At 44.4% G+C, this 12,228-nt stretch overlaps 1 protein-coding gene across 1 annotated transcript in view; it reads right to left on the reverse strand.

Moving 5' to 3' along the window:
- The window catches only part of NCAPD2 (non-SMC condensin I complex subunit D2), a 72,039-nt gene that overhangs the window by 23,260 nt on the left and 36,551 nt on the right, over positions 1-12,228 (reverse strand). Inside the window, exons 22-26 of the mRNA XM_024212080.3 lie at positions 10,533-10,644; positions 10,061-10,184; positions 9,698-9,853; positions 9,260-9,437; positions 5,054-5,148 (exon numbers count right to left, since the gene is read on the reverse strand). Coding sequence (XP_024067848.1) covers positions 5,054-5,148; positions 9,260-9,437; positions 9,698-9,853; positions 10,061-10,184; positions 10,533-10,644 — 665 coding nt within the window. The remainder of the gene's footprint in view (positions 1-5,053; positions 5,149-9,259; positions 9,438-9,697; positions 9,854-10,060; positions 10,185-10,532; positions 10,645-12,228) is intronic.

The following is a 12,228-nucleotide window of genomic DNA, read 5'->3' on the forward strand; positions in this document are numbered from 1 at the left end:
CCAAGGCAGAAGGCAGGAACAGCACACAGCAGTGGGGGGAGGGACAGCTGAACTGCCCAGCAATTGATAGCCTGCTGGGCAGCCAGTCCACCCTGGTTCCAAGCCCCCACCAGCTAGCTGCAACAGGCTGCTCTTTCTGCAAGCAGTGGACAAAGCAGGCGGCTGCCAAACATTATAAGGGAGCATTGCACAACTTTAAACGAGCATGTTCTCCAATTGATCAGCAACGTAACAACGAAACAACGTTAACTGGGATGATGTTAAGCGAGGAGTTACTGTATAATGCTATGTATTCTGAAAAGAATCAGGTCATAAGCACCTCAAAAGCAGGCCTACAAAATTGGGACATTTAACCTTACTCTATGCATGCGTTTCTCATTTTCAAAACGGAAGTCATAATACCACCTCACATCAGAGAGGTTTTGTGAAGCTCATTCAGTGAGCACTATCCATCCTGCATACTGAATGAAGCAGGGGGATCTGTAGGAAAAAAAAAAAAAAAAAATAGTATGACTAATTAAAAAGACTATCATAATACTTAAGCACAAGGGGGCCAAATTAATGTTGCACAGGGAACCTTAATTCTAGCACTTCTTAACTTCTGCAGGCTTGACTTTGTAACCTTAATGTTCTTTTAACATAGTATTTTTGACATCTGTATACCCTCCTCCCCACACCAGCTGAGAAAGATTAGGACTCCTGCCAGGCCCTAATGATCTCTCCTAAGCTTAGTGGAAGTAGACACTTTATAGCATAGTTCCAAATGAAGAGAGTTTATAGCTTCTGATATTTCACTTTTCACAAACTAGATCATTCCAGTTAAGCAGATTTTGTCTCCTTCCTGTCTTTTGTTTTTTCACATAAAGTGGCAAAAAAGTTAGATTTTGGGAACAGTGGAAAACATCAATTTTTAGGATGCTGTAACAGCTTGCATTTTTGCAGCGGTTGGGGTTAAGAGAACTAGACCCATCAGTTACTAGGAGAGCACCCAGTCATCTAAAATACCCACCAGCAGAGAACTACTTCAGATAAAATAATTTCATTCTACTTTCCTAATGTCAGAAAGTATGTTGTCTTCAAAATGTAGTTAATTTCTTATTCAGAACATGAGGATAGATTTCCTCTTTAAAAAAACCTGAACGCTAATTTTGCTTTCATCCCAGATGTTCCTTTTGTTTCCAGGATGGGGCATATTTGTGGCCCTTATTAGTCAAAGAATGGAGAAATTTACTTGAAGATTTTCTGTGATAATCTTAGATAAAGGCTTCCCTGTGTTAAAAATAATTCTTGCAAAAGTGAGAGCTAGAATGATGCCCCTCTAGGACTCAAATGGTCAATATTATTCATCTATAAATAGATTACTTTGGATACCTTACTTCACTTTTCAGTGTCCACTGTGTGTGAAGCCCTTCATCCACAACATGGGGGAACTCCCTGTTGGGGTCCACTAGGCATAGCTACCAGGTAACTCAGGGGAGTGGAAGGCTAAAAGAGCCGATGAAGCTCCTTTGCTCTGGGCCTACCTGAGCCACAGTGACTCCATCTTGTGAACTCTCACCTACTTCTGTACTAACTGCTTACATGTTGAAGCAGAAATGTAAGGGTCAGCTTTTCTCTAGCATACAGCTGCTGTTTTGCTCAGACTGCTGTAAACAGGCCTTGCAAGGCCAAAAGATAAGCAGATGAATGGGAATTTTTCTAATTGTAACTGCTACAGAAGGGAGGGGTGGGAGGGGTAAGAGGGAGAAACAGAACAAAGGCTTAAACAGAAACAGCTTGGAATATAAAAGGGAAAATTTTATTTGTATGTGCTGCACTGGATTTGAGACATGCTGGTCTCCTAGTGCCATTTCAGAGCTCTGAAATAAACTTGGCTTGCTTTCTCCCCTCGGTGTCTTTATTGGTGCCAAGCACACCGGGCGACGAACCCCTGTTTGCCATCTCGGGGCCCAGATCTGGGCAGGCAACATCCCCAAAAAGCAAATACAGCTCTGGGACATGATTGGGATTCAGTAACCATATAAATCAAATACAAACTGAAAAAATATAGAATTTTCCTCAAAAATGCTCTGCAGCAGGTAAATCTGCTTAAGACTGCCTGCTGCTATGAAGACCCATCATATCTGGCCATGGCACTCTTACAGAAGAAATATCAGGACTCAGAAACCATCCTCAAACCACTTTCACACAAAGGGCCAGCTTCCTGCAAGACAAAACCAGCTTCTTCCAGAAACTCTGCAACATTAACAACCTTCCTCAGAACTCAATCCTTGCCACTATGGATGTCATCTCCCTCTACACTAGAGATTCAAACTTTTGTACTGGTGACCCCTTTCACATAGCAAGCCTCTGAGTGTGACCCCCCCCCTTATAAATATATAAAAAAGTGTTTTGAATTTAACAACATTATAAATGTTGGAGGCAAAGCGGGGTTTGGGGTGGAGCTCATGACCCCCCACATAATAACCTCACAATTCCCTGAGGGGTCCCGACCCCCAGTTTGAGAACCCCTGCTCTACACCAACATCCCTCATAATGATGGCATCGCTGCCTGCCTCAAATGTCTACAGGACAATAGACAACACTCAGATCTCCACCCTAAACCCATCAAACTCATTCATTTCATCCTTACCCATAACAATTTTATATTCAACGAACATTTTGTCCAAAACAGGGGAATAGCCAGGGGTACTAGGATTGCTCCCCAGTGTGCCAACCTCTTCACAGGCCACCTTGAGGAAGAATTTCTGGACAAATGCTTCATGAAACCAATGATGCACTTAATATATGTCAATGATATTTTCATCCTCTGGACAAACACCCTAATCTCCTTCAGATTTCCACCATAACTTCAACCACCACCACCACCTGTCCATTATACTCTCTGGAACTAGCATCAACTTCCTAGACACCATTATTAGCGTCAACAATGGAACCCTACAGACAAAAAACCCATACCTACCTTCATAGATCCAGTAACCACTCCAAGAATTCTTATATACAACCAGGTACTCAGACCACAGAATATGCTCTGAGGAGAAAGGCCAGGATACACACCTTAACACAATTAAAACCACCTTCACCAAACAAGGACATGCCACCAGAGAAGTAGACTGCATCACAGAATGGGAAACCCACATATTCTGAGAGAACCTGTTTGAATACAAGGGAAAAAAAACCCCTCCAGCTGCACCCCCTTAGTTGTCACCTATCACCCTACACTGGAAACTATACAGGGTATCATTAAATAACCCTTATTCTTTCACCCCCTGAAAGAAATCTTTCCCAAACCCCCTCTTCTGGCCTTCAAAACAACCCCCACAACCTCATCATCAGCTCTCCACAAACCAGGACCTACCAAGTCAGAGTGACACCAGACCCTGCCAGAACAGATGCAAAACCTGCAGACATCAATACCACCCCCACCCCCAAACACACCTTTCAAGATCAATGGGTCCTATATATGCCTATCACAACATGTGGTGGATCTCATCCAGTGCACTAAATGCCCCAATAACTATGTGGGTGAAACAAAAACTGTCACTATGCTCACAACTGAAATCACAAAAAAAAAAAAAAAAAAAAAAAAAAAAGACTAATCACCCGGAGGCAAACTCTTTTCACAAAATGATCACTCTATATCTGGCCTCAGTCCTCATCCTCAAAGGAAACCTGCACAACACCGTCAAAAGACTAGTCTGGGAATTTAAATTCATAACTTTGCTAGACACTATTAAGTTTGTTTTTATTTATTTATTTATTTTAAAGACACTAGATTTATGGCTCATTACAACAACAATTTAAAGCCACTAACCTTCCTTTTTTGTCCTATGATTGCAGAGATGTTAATGGGCCACTTAACATACATTCTATTGAACCATTCAAGGTGAACTACTTATGCTAAATAATCTGTTCCACCTTATATTTAACTGTGACACTCTAAGGACATGTCTACACTAGAGACTTTACAACAGCACAGCTGTACCGATGCAGCTACACCACTGCAAGATCTCCCGTGTAGTTGCTCTATGCCGACGGAAGTGAGCTCTCGTGTCCACATAATTAAACCATCCTCAATGAGCAGCGGTAGCTACGTCAGCAGGAGACGCTCTCCAGGCCGATATAGCGCTGTCCACACTGGCGCTTCTGTTGGTGTAACTTATATTGCTCAGGTGTTTTTTCCCTCCCCACACTCCTGAGTGACACAAATTATACCAACAAAAGTGCTAGTGTGTAGACATTGCCTTAGTATCCTTCCCAGACCTGAAGACCACTTCTGTGAGGCTTGAATTGTCTCTTTCACCAGGAGACGTTGGTCCAATAAAAGATATTATGTCACATATCTTGTCCACAGCTACGAAGGCAGAATTCATGGAAACTTCAAGAGCCAGGGCATTCCCCTGCTGTCAGCCAGTGACAAGTATATCCCCAGATTGAAGAATCTTTCTAATGGATGTGTGGCTCTTATGATAAAGAACAAAAGCTTCTAGAAGAATCCTAGCTGCAACCCTAAGTACAGAGTTACTTCATCAAAATCCCAACAGCACCGTGGCCAGAATACAACTCTTTAGGAAAATGCTGTATGCTTCTGGGGGTGTTTGTCCATGTTACCACATAGCCCTAGAAAATAACATTATCTGAGAAGAGCTGGGGAAATCTCACTATATAGTGTCCCTCACCCATATCTAGCTACAAAGCAAGTGGAGGTGGGTCTGTGTACACACACACACACACACACTGCGCACACCCCTCCTACCTACCTCTTGGAGGCTGCACAGCCAAAGCTAGAGAGAAACAGATGAACAGCTACTAGAGGGAGCATTCAAGACTAGCACAAGATATACCCCTACAGATTTACTGCCCTTTTTTTTTTTTTTTAAAACTGCAATTCCTATTTCAACTTCTCATTATGAAACAAGTCAACAGTTCTGATCAGACAGTGACTGGAACGTATTTTATATACCACTGCACTGTCTCTTTTCTCTAGACCTTTGTACGTGTTGCATACCAAGATATACATAGTCTTAAGACAACATCCATTTCCCCAGAATACCTCATAATGGTACGGAAGGACTCTTCCTCCACGCCGCAGTCTGGGTCTGAGAGGCGGCTGATAATATCCGGAAGCAAGTTGTAGATGGCATTACCCTGCACAGGACACACAAAATGATCATATGGCATATACTAACAAAGGAATGAATGTACAGTTTGGGACAAGCTAGAGAACAGAGTTTCCAATTTAAATGGCCTGTCACCAGCCCCAGTGATTTTTGGCATGGCTATGTCCATCAGCTTCTGGAGGTGGGTCTGTGTACACCTACACGTGCACACACTTCTTGGAGGCTGCACAGCCAAACCCAGAGAAATAGATGAACAACTACTAGCGGGAACATTCAAGACAAGCACAAGAAATACCCCCTACAGATTTACTAATGGCCTAAAGCCAGGATCAAAAGAGGTTTTGAGAATGGAAGCAAAGGAAATGACACCCCGCTTCTGGGATGGAGGACTTCAAGGAGTTGACACTACAGTCTCAGAGTCAGCACCAAACTTTCCCCACTTTTCCTTTAGTAGAAGATTTAAGGGAAACATAAATCTTAGGGAAAAAAAAAATCTTTTCCCATACATTGAGCCTTGATAACCCTCTTACTTTGGGGGAAACCTTAGCAGGGGAAGCAGAGTCATGAGTTATTCCCTGCTGGGCTGGCAAAGCTTGATACGCTTTCAGCATAAGTTTATTAGTGTCTTTGGTGTCAAGCAATTTGGATTTAAAATATTTGAGGAGGCTGTGTCACTGTTACTCAACCCAGGAGAATCTATGAGAAGCTTTATTTTTCTGGCAGGAGAGCTCAAGGAGAACTGAGGAATCCTAGGGATCATTTGTGTCCATAATAGGGAGCTTAATTCCCATAGGTCCCCACAGTGATAGGTGGAGGAAACCGTTTGCCAGTCAACGGGCTCTCTCAAGTAGAATTCCCAGAATAATTATAAAGGAATAATTCAGTGACTAGTGTAACAGCACAAACAGCATCTAATTCAGGAACACGAGTTTCTGGGCAGGCTAGCAACCCCAGAGGGACAGACCTGACCTGACAGGGCCAGCAATTACCATGCTCAGTGAAATGTGCCCAAACACTGGCTGACCAAAACAGAGGGGAGATTTTTTCAGAGCCCAGCAGTTTCAAAATAGCACTGTGGATTCCCCTTTGGACAGTCTCGTGCATGCCCCACAGGCCCCACCTTTGTACCCATTTGGTGCAGAGACTGGGGACGCTGGATATCACTCAGCTCTCCTGTGACTTGATTGGTCACAATAGACAGCATCAGTCTATCAGCTGGCTAGCCTCATAGTGCAGCACAAGGAGAGTCAGAGCACGTGTAGGCCCAATGGACACTGCTACCAAAGTTCTGTGTCAGCAGCACAGAACGCAAACACACCTACAGTGGAGGATCCAGAGGGACACTACTCGAAGAAGAATAAATAAATACTTTGATTTCAAAAGGCTTTCTTGAGTCACAGTATTCAACACTAGTCACAGCTCCTGAAGGGAAGACTTGCAAGACTTAACCCAATCAAACTGGATGAGAAATCATGGTTGGTATACAAGGGGCTATAGTCCAGGGATCAGTCAGAATGGGAGAATCACATAATTCCTCTCCAGGAAAGTAAAGGCTTGAGGCCTAAGATCTGGAGGGTGTGCACTCAGAGATACCACAGAAGGGGATCAGAAGTGCAGCTAGCCCTGGACCCATGATAATAGTGGAAATAGTGGGATGAATGTGACAGTGGTAATTTGCAGTAAGTGACAGCAGTAAAAACAAGTATTAAGCAAAAGGCAAGAGAAAAAGTAGCTTAATGTTCTTTTCAGGAAGAGAGTAAGAAAAGATGGTCAGGAAAATCAAATATGAACAGTTCACAAAAAAAGAAGCAAGTGGAGATGTGCAAAGAAAGGGGCTAAACAATTAAAAAAAACCCAAACACACCACCTGAAAAAGGCATTGCTGGTCAGTCTGCAGTATCTGGAGGAAAAACTGGGTACCAGAACTGTGTGAAAACTGGGAATGACCCAGTTCTCCAGTGGAAACAGGAGAGTCCAAGGAGAAAGTTCCCAGTGGAAGGCTTGGGGGGTGATCAAAGCAGCAGCTGGGCCCCATCCCAACTGGGCTTCCTAACAATCAGTCCTTGGAGTGGGAAAAGCTGCAGATAGAGAGAGAAACTGGAGTATCAGAGACTTGCTGATTGTGAGGAGGAGAGAACTTAACAGGAAAAAACATGCCAGCTGGCAGTGAAACTGCTTTGAGGAACACAAAACAGCAGTGCCTGCATGAACTAGAACTCGAGAGATTAAAGGGACCAGAAATCTAGTGAACTGATAAGTAGTTATAGAACACAGACCACCAACTCTGGAGAGAGCAGATAGGCTCAACTGTTGTCCCCCCCAGCAGCAGGGGATTATAGACACTTCTCACTGCCTTTGAGAAGGGTTGTGATTTGAACCAGGCTCTCCCATGTGGATCAATTCCATTTTCTTACCCTCTTACAAAAAGGCACAAAAGCCTACCGCCAAATAGAGGGAACAGACTGTGTGGACAATAGACAATTTAAAACAGCCTTGAATTTGAACAGTTTCCAGAAGATTCCAGGAAAAGATTTCAAGGGGAGAGAAGGGGTTCAGAAGCAAAAGGGAGCAATTTGTATGGAGGAAACAAATCAGCTGAGGGGGGGTGGAGGGGGAGAGAGAAGTTTGAGTGCTAGTTGCAGCCTGCATGGAGGTAAACACCTACAGTCAATTTCCATGCACAAGCAGGTCTGCTAACAGCTGTGGCACAGAAGCAGCTAATTGGGGTTGTGAGCCAATTCCAGAGCTAGTATAGGAGGTGCCAAAATACCAAACAAACAAAGAGTTTCAGCTGCTTCATTAGCCTATGTTGGCACTGTAACCCAGTAGTTGGATGCCAGACCAATTAATTCTTTCTGCATGTGAAAATAATGGAGACAGGTCTGAACAGGGAGCCTGAGGCCTGGAGAACAATCAGTGAAAACACAGAAAGCAGGAATCCAGGACCCATTTAGGAACCCCATGACTATCTTAGAGGTAGGGGAAAAACCTTAATTTACAGGGTAAGAAGTTATGGCCAGGAGGAGGCTACCAAGCAAGTTGAGAGAATGTGAGCTTCTGAATGGAGAGTTAATGACTAAACATAGGACTTCCCGAGAGCAGCGCTGACCCACTAGGGAATCACATTTAATGGGGCTGAAAGCAAGATTGAAGAGGTAGGCTCTCAAGACTGGCATCCTTTAATAGTACTGGATATGGGTTTTCAAAGCAGTTTGTCCTCTGGATCCAGACTCAAAGTAGTGAGCACTTGAGCCAGTAAGTGAAGCTCCCACACAAAGAGACCTGAAACTTCCTTGGCACACTCGACACAGGGAAAACCAAATGGCACATACTCACAGAGAAGTAGGTGTGGGCACCAAGAGAAGTATGCAAGTGGGAGGTACCCCTCCTTTGGAGGAGGAGTTAATGTGTACATGTGTCTGATCACATAGTGGGTAGAACTGGCTCAGAAGCTATTACTATCTCTGGAAATTCTGCTTCTTTTCAGGCTTGGTTCTGGCACACAAGGTGGAGCATAAGGCCACATCAGCAATGCATCTGGCTTTACCAGGTTTACCAGGCAAGCTGGTTAGACTGCTGGAGTTCCAGCATTGCTGTGCCCTGTAAGTGTGGCAGGTAGAAGTCTGCTTTAAGTGACAGCCACCAAGGTTGCTTAAGTGTTAAAGGCTAGATGCTGGAGCACACAGTAGTATGTTTGAAGAGGGAAGGAGAGAGAACACAGGGCAGAGATGAGGTACAGGGCTGGTGGTAGCAGTTATATGCTGTGGTGACAAAATCTCTAAGATTCAAAAGACCAAAATGGACCATTGTGATCATCCAGTCTGATCTCCTGTAGAACACAGGCCATATAGAGAGTCAATGTACTCTGCAGTGGATGGGTAGTCACTTTCAACAATATCAGGATTGGCACAAGGATGGTTCTGAGAGAGTGTCCTTCTGGATTTATACAGTCACCAGACAGCATGAGAGGGGGTCCAGGACAGACACAGTCTCCTTGGCCACGTGCAAGACAGCTTGGAAACTAGCACCCTTCTCCAGAGCTCCTCACTCTTTGCTTAGATCTCCAGTCCCAACAACCTCCTCTCCATCTCCACACTTCCTCACTGGGATCCTCCCTAGAATCCCTTGCCATCCCTCACCTTGTTGGAAAGTTCGCTGAAAAAATTCCGAGCCAGACCCACAATTTCCTCTTCAGGGTCAATGAGCAGAGCAGCCATCTCACTCACTTGCCCCTTTACTTTCACCATGTCTTTGAGAATCAGGTGGGTCATCACCAGCCCAGCTGTCTGCCTCACACCTTGACAGGGGTCCCGCAGCCTAAGAGAAAGATTCAGTTACACAGGGAGCCAACAGGCCAGCTGGCTCCCACCCAAAGAGCCAAGTCTCGTATTTGTTCAGGCCTCCCCGCCACAACCCTTAGCTCTCAAAATTCCCTCATCTGCACAGACCTCCATCCTATCTCCTGAAACCTGGGTTACTGTAGCTCCCTTGCCTTACTAAGAGGCATTCTGCCCCCCCCTTCCCCAAATCAGCTGTTCTAAACCCTCCACTCCCAGAGGTGCGAGAGGAGGCTTTACCTGGCATACAGATGGGGGGTCCAGGGCTCCACCAGATTGGGGAAGCGGATAGCTAGGTCTCCTGCTGCAATCATGAGATTGGATCTCACACCTGATAGGGTGGATTTCTCCAGCATGGTAAACAGGAGGCGCAAATGAGAGTCACAGAACTCAGCACTGAGGGAAGACAGGGTGGGGACAGAGTAGACAAAAGCAAGACTCAATTTTTAGAGCTTCAATGAGAACACAGCCAAGGGCACTGTCATCGTACTCTCTCCAGAGAAGGGTGCTATGACTTGGGGACAAAGTCACTTCTGACAGATGTTGCTTTAAGAGGTTAGGCTAGGGAGAAGAGAGGATTATGGCCACAAGGCCGGACATTACCTGACCATGCAGAGTTTACCAAGGGCCAGTGCTGCAGCAGCTGAGAGTGCTGGATCGTTGTAGAGCCCAGGGTTATTGCAGATCTTGAGCACCAGGGTAATAAAGGCAGAGAGCAGCTGCTTCCCTGCAGTGGGGAGAAACACTGTCAGATCTGAGAGAACATACCACAAAATGTATCTCATTTCAAAGGAGATCACATATTTAGTCACAAATTACTTAAGAGTCCACACAGATTTGGTGTCCAACTACAAAAGTGAGGGGACAAGTGCCATCAGAAAAATTCAGAATCATGAACCTGATGTTATAAGAAATTCACACGAAAAGGAAATTTCCACAGCATTTTAAGTTTCCTGAAGGAATAATGTGTGTGCCTCATGCTGGTTCTCTCACACATTGTGTCCACTCTTTAGGGTATGGCAGATAAAGAGGTACGGACTGGAGGGGAACACTCCCATCTCAGGGCCACACTCACCATCCAGCAGCTCTGTGTCACAGATGTTGCGGATGAGTTCTGCCTCAGTGTCATCAGCTGAGGCACCTACTAGGCCCAGATCCTCCTCCATGGTGATCTCATTCTCAATGCTCTGTGCAGAGGGAAAGAAGAAGTTATTGAACAAAAAAGTTACAGAAAAGACTTTGCATCGTACTAGCACCTTTCATCACAAGGTCCTTCCCTCCAGGATGGGATGTGGGCACTGATTAACAGCAACATGATAAAAGCTTACAAGATCAAACGCAGGGAGAATTCAACCCATTTGCCCCCTCTAATTTGAATAGAATTATGATAGCGGGGCAGAGATCTGTCAGTTTGTATTTCATGGTATGGCAACATTAATGAGGGATTTAAAAAAACAAGTCCATGGAACCTCTGATCAGCCAAGACAAACTGGGCTACAACCAGCATGAGGGCCTGGTCTAATACCTATAAGCAACAATGGATATGCAAATCCAAATTGATTGATGAGGAACTTATAAAAACAGAAGATCAAACTGGTCTTGCTTTATATGGAGGACACAGTTTACCATTTCCTCCAGATGGTACTCATGGGGAAACGTCAGTGTAACCTGACCTGATGATAAACTATAAACACTTGGGAACTGGATAAGCAGGGTGCATGAGGGATAAAGAGAAGAGTTTTCTGGACACAGCAGAGTGGAGGCTTCTCATGATGAGGAAAACTATATATATGTTTTGCAACTTAAACTAGTGGAAGTCTCCCTCATTGGGCTTTGCAACATATTAGAGTAGGTATGATATATTAACGGTTTTTGTTCTACCACCATTTTCTCTATTTTTAATATAGCTTGTTTAAGAAAACTACTGTTGTATGTGTAATTTCACAGGCTGTTCCAAAGGAACAAGAATCCCTCAACCTCAGAGAGGCTCCAGAAACTCCTTCAACCTTCAGCACCTCCCCCACCACTTAGTCTTGGTCAGACAAGGGACAGACAAAAGACCTCTGCCACTGAAGTGCATTTCAAAAGGTTGTGTCAGGTGAACACAGAAAAGAAGCCAAAAGGCCAAAGGTGCTGGGGAGTGCCAGTGCCAGGAATTGCATGGGACAGGAAGAGAAGAGGGGAGCATGGTCAAGACACCTGGGTTCATTCTTCTCCCCACCCCCGCCCCAATCCCAAACTCAAGGGCATCAGGGGATCTTTAGTGAACATGAGAGGTCAAGACCTCAACTGTCTCTGATCTGAAACATATAACAGTGCCCCCAGCACTTTGCTTGAGCACTGGATCAGAACTCTTTAGAGAGAGAGAGAGAGAGAGAGAGAGAGAGAGAGAGAGAGAGAGAGAGAGAGAGAGTCTTCTTAAATGTTGTACAAGGTGGATAAAAACTAAAAATTCAACTTTTAAAAATTAAATAGTAGTTTATACAAAATGAACCTGTATTTACATTAAATATGACAACTTATGTTAAGACCTATTCTTACTATAACACATTAAAAACATTTAATTTAAAAATACAAAAAACAATATGTTAAGTGGCTGAGCCTTAATCAGTGGGTGGGGCATTCATACAGGCCAGGGCTTTATAAAGCAGCGCACAAGCGACCAGGAGCTTTTGCGACCAGGGGCTGCTAACAGGGAGTTTCGCAAGGGAGTTTGGAAGGGGAGCGAGGGTCCCTTGCCGGTTCTATCTGTTTTCCCTTTATTCCCCTTA

This window comes from Terrapene carolina, unplaced genomic scaffold (assembly GCF_002925995.2).
Source record: "Terrapene carolina triunguis isolate 2854851 unplaced genomic scaffold, T_m_triunguis-2.0 Scaffold740, whole genome shotgun sequence".
NCBI lineage: Eukaryota > Metazoa > Chordata > Testudines > Emydidae > Terrapene > Terrapene triunguis.